Source organism: Danio rerio, chromosome 12, assembly GCF_052040795.2.
Source record: "Danio rerio strain M-AB ecotype USA chromosome 12, GRCz13ab, whole genome shotgun sequence".
NCBI lineage: Eukaryota > Metazoa > Chordata > Actinopteri > Cypriniformes > Danionidae > Danio > Danio rerio.
The window spans coordinates 9,554,335-9,575,584 of NC_141032.1; the positions used below are offsets into that span (position 1 = coordinate 9,554,335).

Consider the following 21,250-nt stretch of genomic DNA (forward strand, 5'->3'; position numbering starts at 1 on the left):
CCTGACATCTCTGTGAACTCCGAGAGCTAAGCTCGCCAAGTTCACTGTCCATCAAATAACGAGATACGCCGCCTGAGCAGCAGTAATTATCCACACTGCCATCTATTCTGCGTTGTCCATCACAAAAATCAAATCAAGGGCATCATTAAAGCCACTTACAGTAATGTTCTAATTGGGTCAAGAGATAAACAATCTTTCACTGCAGCGCGAGAGAGAAGGAGAGAGAGATTTAATTGGAGCCTTCGATGAAAATCGACGCTTTTATCAGTTTTCCCCGCCTATATTTAGCCATGCAAGAGGGGAAAACCTGTTTTCAAAACGTAGTTGGAAATTATATAATGACTTTAAAGGAATAGTTTACCCAAAATGAAAATAATGTAGTCATTCACCCTGTTTACTCATTACTTAAGCCTACTTTCTTGTTGAACGCAAAAGAAGACATTTTGAAGAAAGCAGGAAACCTGTAGCATTTACTTCCATAGTATTTGTTTTTCCTTTGGAATTGCAGGTTGTCAGCTTTCTTCAAAACATCTTCTTTTGTGTACATCAAAACAGAAACTCCTAAAGGTTTGGCACCACACGAAGGTAAGAAGGCTAAATATTAAGTAGCCCCCTAATTTCTCTTTCTTTCTTTCTTTCTTTCTTTCTTTCTTTCTTTCTTTCTTTCTTTCTTTCTTTCTTTCTTTCTTTTCTTTCTTTCTTTTGGTTTCTTTCTTTCTTTCTGTCTGTCTGTCTGTCTGTCTATCTATCTATCTATCTATCAAAAATGTCACAGGAATTGTGAGAGCTAAAGTTTGTTGTGATGATAGCGCGGTTAAACTCCGATAATTTCAAAATAGCCTGTTTTAAAGAAAGTAAGTTTATTATAGAAAATATAGGCTATGCAAAATAATATATAAACAAAACTACAAACCTACCGTGGGCTCACATAAGACATAAAAGAAGTGTTATTTTTGCCTCCTCAGGCGAACACGACTTGCACTCCAAACAATGCAGGATTGTTCCGACGCAAATTTGGGTGAAATGTGGACAAACCTAAGTTTGGGTTCAAAATTTAATTAACATAACTGTTGGGTTTGTCCATATTTTACTCAGATTTAGCTCAGTCCTTTATTTAGTGCGCAATGACATGTAATTTCTAACTTTGGTGGTGACTAAAATGCAAAAAAATAGTCAAGAGTCTTTATTTAGCAGCACACCCCTTCCCCACATAATTCGCACACCCATAAAAAGAAACATTTTGATTACCATCTTTGAAAATATCTCTACCCTCTGAGGAAAGGAAATATATACCCTATTATCATCACTTTCACAGCATATATTCAAACTATATAATCTTTACCTTAGATGACGTGTCTCTGCAGCCCGCTGGAGCTACTGGCTGTTGTTGTTTACTTGCATAAAATGACTCGCATTAGTGACACGTGGCACAGCTATAGGTAGTGAATTTGTCTTTGATTTATGAGTTTACATGACATATAGACCCGCGAACGCAGTTTGAACCGTGAGCACCGCAGGAGGGGGTCACGAGAGCACAGCCAAACAGTTCACTAAAGGGTCAGACTGAAGACTCGGATTTGAAGCCGTGTAACCTGCAGTCTCTGGAGCCTCATTCCGCCTTTTATTTGCATTTAAAAATACTGTTGCTATTAAAGGCTCCGACCTTCCTGGCCAAAGCAAACTAAACGATCAGATAGTGGAATATAAACGGGTTTAACCGTGTCAGCGTAGGTTGTATAATTAATGCCTTTTGAAGATAGCTTATGTGTAAATGAGTGTTTCCATAGGGTTTTGTTTTTGTGTGTGTGTGTGTGTGTGTGTGTGTGTTTGTTTTAGAAATACAAAATATTTAGCACTTAAACTTAATTACTTAACTAAATGTATTGGCTGAGCTTACTAGTGTTTGTCATGGTGTAAACTTGAAGTTCATTTAGATTTTATTCAGTAGTATTATTCTACAATGTAATTCTGTGCATATGCATCTCTTTTTAAATCAGTTTATAACACAAATCAGGACTGGATTTAACTAATAACTGAGGTAAGCAGCCGCTTAGGGCTTCTGGAAATTTCGGGGCCCCCAATAAATACCTAGACGTATAAATTATACCTGTAATTTATGTAGCACATCTGAAATGTATAGTTTGGGTCTTGCAAAATGTTAAGCTTTTCGAAAAGTGTACATTATAGTGCAAATATGTCTCACACAATGAAATAGTTTATTATTTATATATATTTTTTTAATTTAAAGAAAAATAAATGTTGAAAAGACTATTAGTAAAAGACAGAAAAAACACAAATAAAATAAGTAAATACATATTGCTTACTGTTGGGGCTGGAATTGCTTATAGGGCCCCAAATAACGATCTGCCCCTGACACAAATACCTGTATTGTGAATTTAAGCTCTGGCGCAAAATATAGAATCCAGTAATTTTAGCATCTACATTTTGATATTTTATCTGTTAATTCCACATCACCAGTTTTATTTTTAAATTTGAACATTTATTTATTATGATTTGTGACTTTTTCCTTGAGGACGATGTCAGCAAGAAACAAGAAAAACATGTTAAGAACAAAGAAAAAACTGTTTAGCTGTTTTTTAAATTATTTAATATTTTTAATTTACAGTTGAATTTAGAATTATTAGCTTCGCTTTAATTTTTTTTTTTCATTTTTAAATATTTCCCAAATTATGTTTAACAGAGCAAGGAAATTTTCACAGTATGACTGATAATAATTTTTCTTCTCGTTTTATTGCGACAAAAAAAAAAAAAACTGTTTTTAATTTTTTGAAAGCCATTTTAAGGTCAAAATTATTACCCTAACCTGCCTAGTTAACCTAATTAACCAAGTTAAGCCTTTAAATGTAACTTTAAGCTGTATAGAAGTGTCTTAAAAATATTTAGTTAAATATTATTTACTGTCATCATGGCAAAGATAAATTAAACTAATTAGAGATGAGTTATTAAAACTATTATGTTTAGAAATGCGTTGAAAAAAATCTTCTCTCCGTTAAACAGAAATTGAGGAAAAAAATAAACAGGGGGGCTAAAAATTCTAAATTCAACTGTATGTATAGGTTGAAATACATCTGTATTTTTTCTAATAATACTACAGATTTGCAGTAAAACAGATCTGGTGAATCTAAATTATAAGCACTATTTTCACAACTATAACGTCACAAGTTATCATAAACATACAACAGCTATTTATCAAAGCAGAAATGTTGTAATGTACTTAAATTCTGTAAAAATGTTCATATTTATTAATAATTCAAAAATAGAAACAGCTCCTGTACACAAACAAGTTGTGTGTTATTTGAATGGTAAAACAATTTCCTCCCTTCTAAAGCAAAGTGGTTTTACTTTAAATAAACATTCCAAACCAAGCAGCATCAATCGTGAAGAAATGATCACAAGTATACTTTTTGTGCGAAATATACAAGAAGTCTGGCAACTCTGAAATAAGAAAACATGTTTAGAAGCTTTTTGTTTTTATTTCAGGTATGGAATCTCCTTTGTATTCCTTGTAAAATATACACAGCATCACTGTGAGTATTCACATGTGTAAAATATAGATCATTTTAATGTGGCAATACACTGAAACAAAATGCTGTCTGCAAAGTTGTTGCAAACAATTTATTTGTGTTGAATTTAGACAAACAAATTAAATTTAGTAATGTTCAACTTAATTTGTTTGTTTAAAATCAGCCCAAATAAATAGTTTACAACCCCTTAACTTAAAAAAAAAAATTAGTTAATCCAAGGAATCATCCCTGAATCATTTTTTTCAGTGCATCACTGGCCCTTGAACATTTCCTACTAGTTGTCAAACTTCATAACAAGAGGCAAATCAATCATATATTAATGTTAAAACAGCTGCCATCACATTAATTATTAATATGTGGACTTTTTGGATTCTCTGAAGCTATAGAAATTAAAAATGTAAAACAGGAAATAGGTCAGGACCATTGTTATTGTTTACATCCCTCAAAATTGTCTACAGTGCAATCTGGCAACAGGTCAAGCAGCACGACCTAAAAGGTCTGAAAACCCATATAATGAATCTAATCCTCAATGGAATAGAATGAGAAATGAACTTTTGTGAACCAAAGGTATTGTTTGAAGCTTTGAGATCCCACAGCAGGATGAGTTGGATGTGTTTTTGATTTGTTGTACTGTACAGTATATAACCGTCCAAAAATTTGAGATCTGGCAACCCTGCAAAAAAATGAGTGCATGTATGCATGCACTCATTTATGTATGTATGTTTATTGTCTCAAGTTTAGCAAGGCTGAATTTGTTTGATTGCAAATACAATAAAACAGTTATGTCTATTTAAAATAAGGGTGTCACATTTGTATGTATTTTAAAGCATCTCAAAGATGGCATTTTATTAAAGCCTCCTTTCTGCTGTAAACATTGGAGTTGATCAATGTGAAAGTTATCAGTCAGACTTACAATGAAATACACTAACTTTTCATTAGTTGATGTATTTACTAACAATAACCTACAGCATTTAATAATAACTAGAAAGGTAAAGTTTGTTATGTTTTTAGTATGGATTGGTATATTGTATATATATTTCCAGTATGATTAGTATGTTTCCAGTGTCGATCGGTATGTCATTATTATGGATTAGTATGTTGTTAGCATGAATTGGTTTGCTGTTAGTATGTCCAATGTAAAGTCAATGGCAGTTTTACAATGGAAGTCTATGGGACAGTTGCTTGGGTGCTGTAAGTCGTTGCTAGGGTGTGGCTAGTAAGGTCATCAGTGATCGGCAGATTGGTAGTCTGAGTTAAATGAGCTCAAACTTAAGTCTGTATGACAGTCTGGCGCAAAGTTATGAGGTCACAAAGTTAGCTCCAATGTTAAGCCAATTTTTGTTAAGCCAATTTTTAATGTCAGTTTTCGGTAAACCGTAAGTGGGATCAGTTGGAAAAGAAACCTAATTCAGCATAGTTTGGAGGTTTGGAGTTAGTTTGGTGGTTGTAGTATGAACGGTCCAGGAGGAGATGCGTTCTTAAAATAGTCTAAGAAGAAAAATAGTATGTTGGCTTTCTCAAGCCACCGTAATTATGTAAATCCACCGTTGTGCTTGTTAACATTATTTAATGGACTGCGAGTCAAAAAATGCTGGTTTCCACAAAATTCCTTCATGTTGTCCCAACACAAATCAATTAAATTTAATGTATAGTTTTTACATATTTCAGTTGATTGAACATAAAACAATTATATACAAGAATTGTGTTTCAACTCATTTAAAATAAACCCTTTGAACAAGCAGTAAAAGCCATTTTTGAGTGTACTGTAAAAAGTGTATTGTTCATTGTTATAAGATATATAAATGTATTTATTTATTTATTTTTCTGGTCAAAGACAATTAGGAGTTAAAATTCTGTTTAAAAATGTATTTATTTATTTTTCTGGTCAAAGACAATTAGGAGTTAAAATTATGTTTAACTGAATTCTAAGCCAAAAATAATGATGACTTTTAAAGGTCAAAATAAGTATATAGTTCCACAAGTACATATTGTTACAGGCTTGCAAAATCTGGTGGCCTGAGGCCCCTGGGCTATGTTTTTTCAATCGGTCAACTTCTTTCTAGATAGCCCGCCAGGCATGGTGTAGATAGATTTAGGTAGCCGGACTGAAAAAAAAAACAATAGTCCATGGGACTTGGGCTACCAGATTTTGCGAGGCCACGGACAATCATTTCACCTAAATTTTGACATTTTTGTTTTAAAACATTCGACAATTGCATTTAATATGCTCTTTATTAAATTGTTTTGAAAAAGCAATTTATTTCCTTTTAAAAAATACTTTAGATTAAATATAAAATGTCATGTTCTTGAGATGTCAACCCTTTAAACCTTAACCTGAATAGTATTTAGAAATACAAAGCTCTTGTTAAGACATTAGGCAGAAAACAGCAACACCAACAACAACTATATTTTTGTGATCATATTTTATTAAAGCACACAAATAAAAATGAGTGGACCTTGAAAACATCTGAAGTCACTTGGGTTTGAGGAACTCCAGGTAATGCAGATGGGGACTTTGGGATATTGTGATCCTCATCAGGGTTACACTTCAAATTAACCTTCAGTAATATTATAACAAACATTACACAATGCTTAACATATCATTAGGTAATGCATATTCAAAATGTCTTCATTTAATATATTTTAATATCGGAATATAAAGTAACTACTGATTTGTTAAGCAGGTCATGAGAGTTATTTTAAAGCAGAACCAGAATTAGTGTCGTTACAGTCGTGAGATCACAGGAAACGTACATATGGGACCACTCAGAGCTAACGACAAAAGTTTTATCTTTACATTCCATTTTTTCCCGCCCGATTTTAACAAAATAGTGTGGTATATACAATGGTCATTTAAATACATTAGCATATACAGTTGCTTGTTGAAAGGCAAACTTAAATAATCTTTTAATCAGTGCAAAAATGCCCGGTGAATATCAAATGAAGAAAACAAAATAGGTTGAAACTATGAAATGAAGCTAACGTTTCTCTGTAGCTGGACCAATTATTGCTCATTTTAATAATAAAAAAGAAATCTAAAGAATACTAAAGCATTTGAACCCAAAGCTTTCAATTAACCCTGAGGAAATTAAAATTAAATATAATTCTGTGGCGCATTTGTGCAACATTCCTTCAAACGGAGCCGACAGTTTTAGATTCTTTTGTTTGAAGCCTGTCGACTTGAAAGCGAAATAAAAACGAAGCACTCTCATGCAAATGTTTTTAGCATTGATGACTTACCTAATGTGAGTGAAACTCAACTCAAGGCAGACCCATGGGAAGCATGATTCCATAGGAGAGTTAAATATATTTAAAAATATGTACAATAAAAACTTCATCCATGGTACGCTAGGGAGAATTTCATACAGGTTGCAATATGACCGATCAGCAGTCACACGCACGCACACACACTCTCTCAAGTGTAGTGTTAGAGTCATTGCACTTTCACAACGTACAAAACATAATTCTCAACCTTTAAAAATACATTACAAAAAATTACTGCATAACTTCTGTTCACTTCTTCTTTTTTTTCTTTCTTCATCTTTGCCCGATATTTACATTATTAGCCTACAGTGGTGAATATTCTGGCAGAAGACATAGAGGATGCAGTCAAAATATATACCACGGTACTTTTCGGAGAGTTCTTACTTTACAGTGAGTTACTGGATTTTGAGCAAAACAAAAAACAAGGGGGGGCCAATGAAAAGAAAATCTAATTTATAAGTTATATTGTCTAACCCAGTGTTTGGAGTTCATGTGGACGACTCTAGGAATGCTGGGACATGCCATTGACCAGACTTCTCAGCTGCTTCACCACAGTCTCGATCAGCTTCTGCCGGTCGCGATCATTCTTCCTGAACTGTGAGAAGATGTTGTTCTTTTTACTCGTGTCTTTCATCCTGAAAAAGGACATTGGGAAGAGAGTATGTAGCAGAAGTCAAATGAATAATGAAGAAAACTTTTGAAGATGCTAGGACGATTATTGCGCGCAATTATAGCTGAAATTTAACACCTCATGGATAAACAAAGATCGCTAATCCGCTTGTTAAGTGGTGACGGGTTTGTGACGTATGTAATACTGTTTCCGGGTCCAACTTTCCGGGTCCGGCTCCACTCATTTGAGTGGAGAAATCATTTGTTTATGATCACGTTTTATTCTTATCACACATTAAAGTTAATTTTATATAAAATCATTGTGTACACAACAATCTCTGGGCTTGCTGCATAACAAAAACCAAAAATTTAACAATTTATAAAAAAAATTAATCACTTTCTGGCCATCGGATATTAGGCATGGACATATATATTGCGATCGTGATTTTCGAAAGCCTTAAATCGCTTTGTAAACGTTTATTATTACCATTTCATGAGTCTCCCCATTCAGTTGAATAGAGCGCTTGGACCCGGAAGCCGCTTCGCGTGACGTCACACTTAACAAGCGGATAGGATTGTACCAGCCTGATCTCGTAACTATTGTACGTTTTGTCAGTTTAGTGACTAATCCGTACGAGTTCGGTAGTATGAAGATGTACAATTTGAAAATGTATAAAAAAGGAGGCACGGCACCAAACCCCGGCTCTAAACTCAACCCTCATTGAGGGATAAGAAAATCCTACGAAATTGTACGAATTCATACGAATTAGTCACTAAATCAAAATGTTATGGGACCACTCAGAGCTAACAACAAATGTTTTATATTTACATTCCATTCATTCAAAATAATTTTTAAGATGATTCCTTGGATTTACTCTTTTTTTTTTTTTAGGTTAAGTGGTTAAACAAACAAATTAGTGATTTAAACAAACAAATTAAGTTGAACATTTCTAAATATAACTTGTTTATTTAAATTCAACACATATAATTGTTTGCAACAATTTTGCGTGCGTCAATTTTTTCTGTGTTTATATAATGGTAATGTAAATACATTAGCATATACAGTTGCTTGTTGAAAGGCAAACCTAAATAATCTTTTAATCAGTGCAAAAATGGCCGGTGAAAATAAATTTAGGAAACAAAATAGGTTGAAACTATGAAATGAAGCTAACGTTTCTCTGTAGCTGGACCAATTATTGCTCATTTTAATAATAAAAAAGAAATCTAAAGAATACCAAAGCATTTGAACCCAAAGCTTTCAATTCACCCTGAGGAAATTAAAATTAAATATAATTCTGTATTTGTGCAACATTCCTTTAAAAGGAGCCGACAGTTTCAGATTATTTTCTGATTATGATTATTATGAAACCTAATCTAACGTTTCTATGTGGCTAGACCAATTGTTGCTCATTTTAATTAAAAAAGAAAAAAAAGAAAGAATACTAAAGCAAAAAGTTACGAATTGCCGTGAGATAGCGATGGATTGCACACAAAATGGCAGGCATTTTAAAAGAGCAATTTTAAAGAAAACACCACCTCAGTGTTTCTTTGGTTTGACGCACCGCGTAAAAAACTGACCGAACAATGAGATTCGCAGTTTTGTTCACATGCCTTGAGCTACTTGGTGGTGCCGAAGCACAAAACGCTTTTCAGATCAAATTCGGTGGCTAGTTTTTTTCCCACTCGATTTTCATAAATGATTGTGATTTAAAGCTTAAGGCTGGTTTATACTTCTGCGATGAAAAAGACATAAGACATAAGAGTAAAAGAATGATACTATTCATAGGCATTTAATGTAAGTAGACTGCAATGCTGCTCTTTTGCCCTGTTTTCAGTGCAAAAAGTAAAACTGAGCACCTTTTTTTCTTCCGTATTCTCAATATATTTTATAAAGGCCATTAAACGCCTGATATTACAGTATCAACTATAATATTAATAAAAAACAAACAAACAGAATACTACGGAACCCCGGAAGGGACGTAGTGGAGGAGAAAAAAATGGGTGGGTAAAAAAAAAATAATGGGTGAAAGAAAAAAAATGGGTGGGAGGAAAATATATATTTCTAAGTTTTTTGCGTTCTCTCGCAAAGTTTTGCGTTCCCTCGCAAAAATGTTTTGCGTTCCCTCGCAAAGATGTTTTGCGTTCTCTCGCAAAACTGTTTCTCCACAAACACTTCCTGTTCACTGCACACACGTAAACCCTCCCGTTTTTGCTGAAATTCTCCCATATTTTTCCATTCTATCCCACTTTCTTTACATTACTGTGCGCTGATTGTCGCCTTTCACTTTGCAACCTCTGAACCAGTGAATGCATGTTTAAGTGCTGACTGACAGACGCGCGCCATACAATAAACTGATCCCAGATCAGCGTCTGTACGCGCCATTTAAAGGGACATTTCTGTTATCAAACAAGTGCGCAGCAAATGAATCTCATGTTTTGTTTAGTTTGATAACAGAGGTGTCTCTGTAAGAATGCACAGATCTATAATGAAAGCAGTCCATAGAAACTTCATATTATTCAGTGTATTTGTCTGTTTAAACATACACCCGCTCCTCTGTAAATGGCGTGTACAGACGCTGATCTGGGATCAGTTTATTGTACGAAGCGCGTCTGTCAGTCAGCGCTTATACATGCATTCACTGGTTCATAGGTAGCATACGCACAGTAATGTAAAGAAAGTGGGGTAGAATGGTAAAATACGGGAGAATTTCGGCAAAAACGGGAGGGTTTACGTGAGTGCAGTGAACAGGAAGTGTTTGTGGAGAAACAGTTTTGCGAGATAACGCAAAACATCTTTGCGAGGGAACGCAAAACATCTTTGCGAGAAAACGCAAAACATCTTTGCGAGGGAACGCAAAACATCTTTGCGAGGGAACGCAAAACTTTGCGAGAGAACGCAAAAAACTTAGAAATATATATTTTCCTCCCACCCATTATTTTTTTTTACCCACCCATTTTTTTTCTTCTCCACTACGTCCCTTCCGGGGTTCCGTAGAATACTCTTTTTTGTGATGCTCAAAGTGGTTTTACTGGTTGATGTAAAGGATCACTGTAATAATAGAACAAATAATGTTAAAAAGAACAAAAACTGAAGTCAAACATACAGTTGAAGCCAGAACTATTAGCCCACCTGAATAATTAGCCACCCTGTTTATTTTTTCACCAATTTCTGTTTAACGGAGAGATTTCTTTAACACATTTCTAAACACAATAGCTTTAATAGCATGTTTCCAATTGTGCCCACCATCTTAATGACAACACAATCTCACGGCAATTCGTAACTTTTTCATTTAGTGGCTAATTCGTACAAATTCGTACGATCTAATTTGTACATTTTAGTACGATCTGCGTATCCCCCAATGACGGTTGGGTTTAGGGGTGGGGTTAGGTGCCACGCCTCCTTTTTAAATTCGTACATTTTCTTACGACTGAACTCGTACGAATTCGTACGAATTAGCCACTAAACTGCCAAAACGTAAAATACTTACGTTTTCTCGTGAGATCAGGCTGCTTAATGATCTGTTGTTTAAATGTGTTTCAACTATTTTTATCTCTATTATACAATGTTGGTGTTTTAGCTTAATTTGTAAATATTCTCTTTTAACATCTATATGACCATGTCTATTTTAGTACTTTTTAAATGTTTGATAGATTGTATAATTTTTGTATTGTTTTTTCTAGGTTGTTAAGGGACAACAGATGAAAAATAGCCTTCGGGCTAATTCTGGTGCATTGGCAGAAATGCTAATTAATGTACACTGTCCCTGCCAAATAAACAAATAAAAATTATAATAATAATAATAACTCATCTCTAATAACTGATTTATCTTATCTTTGCCATGATGACAGTAAATAATATTTGACTAGATATTTTTCAATATACTAGTATTCACCTTAAAGTGACATCAGGCAGATCATTATATAATAAAGGTTTGTTCTGTAGAAAATCAAAGGAAGATATTGCTTAAAGGTGCAAATAACATTGACCTTAAATGCTTTTATTCTACCAGAAATAAAACCAAAAAGACTTTCTCCAGAAGAGAAAATATTATAGGAAATACTGTGAAAATTCTTGCACAAACCATAAAGAAAAAGATGTAGTCATGCAAGAAGCAAATAAAATAGAGGAATACTTCATAAATATTGCAAAAAAACAAAACAAAAAAAAAAAACCTCCAGCTAAAAAACACGTCTCCCATTAATACAAAAGCTTAGTAAATAATACTGTACAAAATACAGATCACGTTAAAGGAAAATGGAACTAGAACTAAATACCATAATTGAGGTCTGGATTGAGTTATGTAAAGGATGTCATAAAGGAATTAATTGTCAATTATGGAAAGGATTTGATTGGAAAGTAAAAATGAGGTACTTTAATACTCCTTTTGTAATATCTAATAATGTCTTTTTTAATATCTGTTGCTTTCTGTTGGGGAAAATTGGTGAACATATAATCATTTTTGGGACTATCCTAAGATTCAAGAATTTTGGAAAAAGGTTAAAAAAGAAATAGGTAAGAAATTAGATATAGAAATACCCCTTGATCCAGTTATGTGCTTACTGGAAGCACTGTCCAAAGAAATGTTTAATGAAGAAACAAGATCTGTACTAAGGGTATTATTACTGGTTGCAAAAAAAAAGAAAAAGAAAAAAAAGAACATTTGATGGAAGAAGGTTCCCCAAAGGTGGCTCAGTGGATTCAGAAACTTAAACAGGTCTAAATAATAAAATGACTGTATGCCTACAAATGAAGACTGATATTTTTCTGAAGAGGTGGAAATGTATTATGACATATTTAGAGATGTATATATTTAAAGGTTACTCACCACTGTAATTTAAGGTAACTACAATGTAACACAATGTAACTTGATGTATACCCTGAAAAGTAATTATGATGCCAGCCCCTTTTATTCATTTTACTTATTTTCTTTTAATTATTTATTTATTAATATTATTTTTTTATAATTTCATTATAATAAATTTTTTTTATGTACTTCCTCATCTGTAAGGGGCTAAATTGTTGGGGAAGGGGTTGCTCTGGAAAAATGATATTGAAAATCTTAAATAAAAAGTTTCAAAAAAAGACAAACTCCTTGCTCTGTTAAACAGCAATTGGGAAATATTTGAAAAAGAAAAGAAAATTACTGAAGGGCTAATCATTTTGACTTTAACAGAGTTATGTTTTCACAGTTTTGCAAAAATAAATCCTGAAGCATATATTTACAGTAAGCATGTGTCGCGTTTTTCAGTACAGACCAAAATCATCATGATATGGTGATGCACGACTTGTATATCATGATATGTGAATGTTTCATATTGTAAAGTATGCATGCTGTAATGGGTTTGAGATGAACAAATGACGATGAAATGATTTTTAAAATGTCTACGTATGTAACAGTCTTAGCATGCAGCATAACACATTACCACGGACAAAGAATTCAAGGATCTACGTACCCTCTGTTGACTCTGCCATTGGTTAGTAAAAAGAAAAAAAGAAAGAGGACCAAGTTTATATATTAAGTTTAAATGACAACGTAAAACTCCACTGTTAAAACTCTTTTGTTCTTTCATGTTTGAGGTTCTGTTGGAAAATTCACATGCTGTCAGGTGCCTTCTAATAGCCCTCAAATACTTCAAGCGAAATCATTAGAAAATTATTGAAGAAAATAAAAAGATTGAACAAAAGATTGAACAAAAAACTAGAGCCTTTAATTTTTTTTAACAAAATCCGGTCAAAAGTAAGTTTTTTAAAAATTTGGTTTAGTTTTAAAAATAATCGTACATATTTTTAGATGACAATTTATTTAGTCACATTTTTAACACTGTAAAGCTTACTGATTTAGAGGCAAACAACTGATTTTAAATGGCTAGTTCACACCAAAATGCCAATTTACTCCCCTTTTTTTACTAACTCTCAAGTGGTTCCAAACCTTTAGTTTCATTCATTCCTCTGAACACCAAAGAAGATATTTTTAAAGAATGCTTAAAACCTGTAACCATTGACTTTCACAGTAGAAAAAACAAATACTATAGAAGTCAATGGTTACAGGCCTGCAGCATTTTCCAAATGATCTAACAGAATAAAGAATGCCATAAAGGTTTGAAATAAGTGAGTAAATGATGTTTATGTTTGGGTGATCTATCCTTCGAAGACCTACACTCAATGGCCACTTTATTAGGTACACCTGTCCAACTGTTCGCTAGCGCACATTTCTAATCAGCCAATCACATAGCAGCAACTCAATGCATTTAGGCATGTAGACAAGGTCAAGACGATCTGCTGCAGTTCAAACCGAGCATCAGAATGGGTAGAAAGCTGATTCAAGTGACTTTGAACGTGGCATGGTCTTTGGTGCCAGACAAGCTGGTCTAAGAATTTCAGAAACAGCTGATTTACTTGGATTTTTACTCACAATCATCTCTAGGGTTTACAGAGAAAGGTCCGAAAAAGTGAAAAGAAGTGACAGTTCTGTGGGTGCAAATGCCTTGTTGATGAGGTCAGAGGAGAATGGTCAGACTGGTTCAAGTTGATAGAAAGGCAACAGTAACTCAAACAACCACTCGTTACAACGGAGATATGCAGAAGAGTATCTCTGAATGCACAACACGTCCAACCTTGAGGCCGATGGGCTACAGCAGCAGAAGATCACACCAGTGCCACACCTGTCAGCTCAGAACAGGAAACTGAGGGTACAATTCGCACAGGCTCACTAAAATTGGTATATAGAAGATGGAAAAACGTTGCCTGGTCTGATGAGTCTCAATTTCGGCTGCGATATTCAAATGGTAGGGTCAGAATTTGGCATCAACAACATGAAAGCATAAATCCATCCTGCCTTGTATCAACAGTTCAGGCTGGTGGTGGTGGTGTAATGGTGTGGGGGGTATTTTCTTGGCACACTTTGAGCCCATTAGTACCAATTGAACATCATGTCAACGCCACAGCCAACCCAAGTATTGTTGCTGACCATGTCCATCCCTTTATGAACACAGTGTACCCATCTTCTGATGGCTACTTGGATGGATAATGCACCATGTCGTAATGCGCGAATCATCTCAGACTGGCAGCAACTGCGTGATGCTATCATGTCAATATGGACCAAAATCTCTGAGGAATATTTCCAGTACCTTGTTGAAGCTTCCATAAAGGATTAAGGCAGTTATGGAGGCAAAAGGGGGGATTCATCCTAGTACTAGTAAGGTGTACCTAATAAAATGGCCAGTTAGTGTATTTAAATAAATGTCAATTGACCGGAGATGCCAGAGATTCACTGTGCTAGATGTTTTGCTTTGTTGTATGTTTATTTACTTACTTAGAAGAACGCAGAGAGCACATATTTACATATCTCATCTAAACACTTCTTCTAGTAAGAGTATAGCAATCCTGAAAGACTTTGAAAAACGATTTTGAACTCAAAAATATGCCGAATGCAAACAAAATAACTTTGCTGTTAAGAATTTCAGGGCTTGAAGGCAACATTATATCTATTAAGGTTTAATGTAAGCTGTAATATGTTTTTTTATTATTATTTTTCAAACAAATAGTAACAAAAAAAAAACACTTTCAAATGACTAAAAAACAAAACAACATAAAATACTAAGTACTCCGGTCACTAGATACAATCTTATTTACATTCATAAGTATTTATGTTTGATCAGATCCTGCCATACAAAGTTCTGTTAAGGGTTAAATATAAAAGATTGAAAAGCCTTTGAAGGAGGATTTCAGATACATCTAAATAAAAACACTGCAATAAAATTAAAACATAACCACTTTCCCCTGCATGAAGAGATTTTATAGGATTGTTGTCTGAAGTGTCAGTACTTCCATATCATAGACCTCTTTTACAATGTCATGCCGTTCACCAACAGATGGAGGATCGTCCTTGAGCCATTTCTTTGCAATGGCTTTTTTACTCATTGTTAGCAGGAGATATGTTCAATATTTTAGTATTTTTAAAGGATCAATTCAAAGTTACATAATTTTAAAATGACATTCCAGATTCAATTCCATTCTTGTCAGAAATGTAATTATTTTAAGCATTTTAGAAAGTTGAACTGATTTCCCAGGAGTTTGTTTTTCACATTTCTGCACTTGAAAGAGAAGCAAATGATACGTACTTCTCCAAAAGTGCTAGCGCAGTGGAGGGGTTCACCCGCAGGTACTTTGAGGTTGGCTGCCCGTAGTCTGCCAGATACGTGGACCAATCCCACACCATGAACAGATCTAGGAGCTGAAACACAGAACACAGATGTCTCAAGTGAGCAAAGACTGATATACAACACTTTGAGCAAACCAAATATACAGGCTTTAAATAAATACTGAAGAATAAAATAAATTGAACTTAATAGAGATTTGATTTAGCCTATTAATAATTAGCACTGCCAGTCTTAATTAACTAATACAATGCTGAATTTGCAAGTACACTTGAGGTTTATTTTAGGAGACTTACAGTCAAGCCCAAAATTATTTAAAATTAAGTTTTTGCTTAAATGTAAATAATGCCTCTTGTGGATCATCTTATTATCTTTTGGAAGAAGCCTTTCTGGTCATAAACTTGCTGGCTGAAAAAAATAACTTTCAGTTATTGCATAACAATAACAGTTATTGTACAATAATAAGTCAGAATTTAGGATTAATTATATGAATAATTTATATGTATATATATTTGACTGTTGTAAAAAAAACTTTTAATTAACTCATGTTAAACAGAGCAAAGAAAATTGTTAGATTAGATTTAGATTAGATTTAACGGTAACACTTTACAATAAGGTTCATTAGTTAATGCATTTACTAACATGAACTAATAATGAACATCACATGTACAGCATTTATTAGTCATAAATGAACATTTACTAATGCATTATTAACATTCATGTCCATGCTTGTTAACATTAGTTAATGCACCATGAGTTAACATGAACTAACAATGAACTACTGTATTTTCATTAACTAATGGTAACTAACATGAACAAATACAGTAGTAAATGTATTGTTCATGGTTTGTTCATGTTAGTAAATGCTTTAATTAACATTAACTAATGAACCTTATTGTAAAGTGTGACCGTTTTAACTTTATTGTCATTACATATGCAGTACTTCCAGTTCCACGAAATGCAGTTTTTACAGTACTTCCTAAGTTTTTTAAAATCTTATTTCACTTAGTTTGGCTTAAAAAAAAAAAAAAAAAAAAAAAAAAGTCAATATTATTAGGCTAAAGTACCATGAATGATAATCTTTAAATATTATTAACAACTTTGTGACTCAATGTCTGGGAAAGGTTCTATATAAAAAAACCTTTACTTTCCTACTTAACTCTTAATTTCTTATTGTACAAGTTACTGTATTTTCATTGTTATTATGATATTTTTTTCTAGACAAAGTCTTCTTTGGTTAGAATTTAAAAGAATAATTTTAAAAATGTGTCAAAAATGTAATTAAAATCAATATTATTAGCCACCTTAAAAATTATTATTGTTCCCGATTGGCTACAGAACAAACCACTGTTGTCCACTGAATGCCTTATTAACCTACCTTTACCTTATTAAGCCTTTAAATCGCATTATAAGATGAATCCCATCTTGCAAAGTAGTAAATAGTAAATATTATTTACTGCCATGATGGCAACCGCAACAAAATCAGTTATTGAAACTATTAAGTTTACAAAATGTGCACCAAAAAGTTCTTTTAGTTCAATAGCAGTTTTCCATAATGTATAAACTAACATTACAAAACAATTAGTAATACATTTATTACGATATTTGTTCATCTCCGTTAATGTTAGTTAATTTTTATTTAGGTTTCCCGTTAACTCACAGTGCATTGACTAATGTCAACAAGAACAACATCAAAAGGTAAATAGGTTTTAATAATATGCAATAGTTAATGTTGAACTAAAGCTTGCAAGACTATTTATATTAAGTTAATGTTAGTAAACAAACAATAACTAATCGATCATTATTCTAAAGTGTTACCAAAATATATATTAAAAATTTTCACAAGAGGGCTAATAATTATAAGACAAGCCAATAAGACAACATATATTCAAATTAGGTAATTGCTATTTTTTTCCTTAGGTCTGAAAATTTGACAAAAAAAATAAAAAATATATATATATATATATATATATATATATATATATATATATATATATATATATATATATATATATATATATATATGTGTGTGTGTGTGTGTGTGTGTGTGTGTGTGTGTGTGTGTGTGTGTGTGTGTGTATGTATGTATATATATATATATATATATATATATATATATATATATGTATATATATATATATATATATATATATATATATATATATATATATAAATATATATTTATATATATATATAAATATATATATATATATATATATATATATATATATATATATATATATATATATATATATATATATATATATATATATATATATATAAATATATATATGTGTGTGTTTTTTTTTAACTCTGATTGTAAAGTTAAACATCTTTTTTACATTTTTGTTTTCCTGAAGTCAGGTCTAAGTTTTGGTGCAGTGCGCTGCCCAAAGAGAAGTGTGTGAGGTCAGCCACTAATGGCGGGGGTTAGTACTAGGGCACTTGTTGGGGAGCTGGGAGCACTTTAAATGCAAAAGGAAGAGAAATCCCTCCATGACCTCCAGATAACCCGCAGAGGAGCTAATCCTGGCTCCGCGGTGCTCTGGTCAGCGGGCTCCCTGCCACTTTTGCAACTCGGATTCAAAAGCAAGGCTCTGGACACATTGAACTTAATTTGCTGAAGAGAGGCTCAGATCACTCACCTCTGTGTATGCAAATCAATATCAATCAATGGGGGACAATTCCTGGATGGCTCGTTCATTATGGAAGGACGGGAGAGGAGGGTTCAGGGGGGCAAATAGCACTTCACACCTACTATGTGGTCCGTATTGTGGAGGTCTGTTTTTTATCGGATCGTTATTCAGTGCTGTTTGCTGCTCCTGCTGGGCTGTGACAATATTGCTGCTAAGCACAGCAAGACCCTGCAGGGTATTGTGGGCAACGGGATTGCCCATGTTGAGATTGCTTGTAAATGTCAATATTTGAGGACCTTGACCTGGGTGATTTAGCCAGATCAATTAGTTTTCTGTTTATACATTTGGCTGCTTGTACACTAATCAAACAGATTTACATGCTATTCATGATATACGTGAAATGAGGTCATGCATTGGTTAAAGTCAAATCAATAATCAGTTTTGACTGCTATTTAGTAGAGCTGAATGTTTTTAGCATTTTGTGGACTACTCAGGATGCAAAATCTGGAATGAAAGGGGGAAATTATATCTATAAATATTCAAATAAAAGAGTCAAACAATTAAAATAACATTATTATATCAGTTAAATTGACATCTAAATTAAATTAAAAAAATGTTGACCATTAAAAAAAATTATGTATGCACTGCATCTGGAATAAAGGAGGAAACAATGTATGCATAAATAAATATCAAAACAACTAAAATAATATTATATTAAATGTTAAAGTGATATTTAAATTAAATCTGAAAAAGTTGATATTTTTATATTTAAAGGAATGAAATAATGATAATAAGTATTAAAATAATTTCTAGCTCACTAATGGAAAACTCATATTTTATCCAGAGGGGAAAAATAATTAAATAATCAATATCTAGTCAGGACTTTTATTTATTATAACTGGATGTTTTTAGTATTTGTGGATTACACAGGATGCAATATTTGGAATGAAGGGGAAATTATACGTACAAATATTCAAATAAATATGTAAAACAATTAAAATAACATTACAATAAATGTTAAAGTGATATCTAAAAAAGTTGAAAGATTTTAAATATAAATATTTAAAAGAATTAAATAATGACAACAAGTATTAAAATAATTTTTAAAACTCTGCTAGCTTTTAGCTCACTAATCTATAAAAAGCTATATATATATATATATATATATATATATATATATATATATGCAATATCTGGAATGAAGGAAAAATTGTACGTATAAATATTTATATAAATATGTACAACTATTATAATAACATTATAACAAATGTTAAAGTGAATTCTAAATTAAACATAAAAAGTTTACCATTTAAAAAAATAATATTAAAAAGAAAGAAATAATGATAATATGTACTGAAATAATTTCTATAATTTCTTTTTTGCTCACTAATCTATGGAAAGCCACAGGGGAAAATAATTCAATGATCAATAATCAGTTTGGACTGCTGCTTATCTGGATGTAGAGGGAAAATTATGGATAAAATATTCAAATAAATATGTCAAACAATTAAATAAAATAACATAAAGTGATATCTAAATTAAATCTGAAAAATTGTTGGTTTTAAAACCATTTTTAAAAGTTAATATCTAATGGAAATGATAATAAGTACTAAAATGATTTCTATTTTGCTCACTAATCTATGGAAAGCCTTATCTTAACCACAGGAGTATCTCTCTCTCTCTCTCTCTCTTAAAGGTACACATTAATACCCAAATGCACCTAAAATGTACCTTTGAGGGACCAATATAGACTCTTCAGGTACAAATGGGTACTTTTTGAAAAGGTACTGCCCGAGTGAGAATTCTTGCACTTTTATTTCTGAGAGTGTAGAAAATGCTCATTTTCAAGACAAGAGCTCTGATGGATTTAGAGGGTTTTGCATCTGAACTCTTCAAATGTTTATATTGGAATGATTCTACCTGATCATGACAATTATTGAGTAAAGGTGGTGAAAATTCAGCCTCGCTTTGCATTAAAAAATAAATTAAACAGTAGAAAACAGTCAAATTAAAATGTTACCCTGTAGCACTGGTATATTTGTAAAAAAGTCAACAATACACTTTGAAAATCGATTAAGAGGCGATTGTCTAAATATTTCACATTTTTTTGAACCCTCAGATTCCACTTTTTTTTTTTTTAATTGTAGTACCTTGGCCAAATTTTGTCCTAACAAATTATACATCAATGAAACGATTTATGTAATCTTTATATAATTATATATATAACTTTTAGATTAAAATATGACTTGTTTTGTGATCCATTATTTCTCAATAAGATCTGTTTGTTTCTGATCCAATAAACATAACCTTGATTAGCAAAATGGCCTTTTTTCAATTTTTTTTTTCAAAATCTTACCCACCCAAACAGTTGAACATTTCTGTAGCTCAAACTGTAATACAAGACCCCTAAAATCCACAAGGTCAATGATAGATTCAAAGGGAATCACAAAAAAAGAAGGAAATAAATACCTGAATAACACAATACATATACAATTTAAGTAGAAGCTGTTTATAGTATTCATTTCACAGCACGAAACATGGAAAAAGTGATTTTGTCATGTTTTACATTAGATATAACTGCTGCAATAAGTAGCCACCACAAGCAATAATCTCATGAAACTACATTCAAGCTGGTATTGTTGCTACTTTTAGTCTACTAACCCCTGATATACTTGTGAAAGCACCATAGTAAAGCTAGGCATGTTCAGAAATGTGCCTTCAGACATATCAGTCCCTCTTAAGTAATGTGAACAAGTGAATTTTTATCAGCATTAGTACAAGCATCTGCGCAGTATCACCTTACAGACAACAAGGACTTAAGCAAATGTTTAAAACACGACAGAGTAAACACCGGTCTCCATTAGCCACTGCGTGATTGGCAGGGACACGGTGACCTCTCTATTTGGTGTCGGCACAAGCTCAAAGAAAAAAAGCCTAAGCCCTGCATCTATTCAACACTGGCCAGTGATAGCAGCTCTAGGGCAGATCTGCGTCATAATGCATGACGGGATGGTTATCTAGGCGGGGGGGTTGGGGTGA

At 32.8% G+C, this 21,250-nt stretch overlaps 1 protein-coding gene across 11 annotated transcripts in view; it reads right to left on the reverse strand.

Annotated features, from left to right (window-relative positions):
- Nucleotides 1–5,953: 5,953 nt before the first annotated feature.
- exoc6 (exocyst complex component 6) overlaps nucleotides 5,954–21,250 on the reverse strand; it is a 122,652-nt gene continuing 107,355 nt past the window's right edge. For 4 of the 11 annotated variants that reach the window (XM_087274849.1, XM_087274845.1, XM_087274850.1 and 1 more), the window contains 3 exons: nucleotides 15,540–15,652; nucleotides 12,873–12,884; nucleotides 5,954–7,444 (listed from right to left, as the gene is read on the reverse strand). In XM_087274849.1, coding sequence (XP_087130975.1) covers nucleotides 7,312–7,444; nucleotides 12,873–12,884; nucleotides 15,540–15,652 — 258 coding nt within the window. In that variant the 3' untranslated portion in view covers nucleotides 5,954–7,311. Of the gene's footprint in view, nucleotides 7,445–12,872; nucleotides 12,885–15,535; nucleotides 15,653–21,250 lie in introns of all 11 variants that reach the window. The other 7 variants (XM_087274851.1, XM_087274847.1, XM_087274852.1 and 4 more) reach the window with 2 other exon arrangements.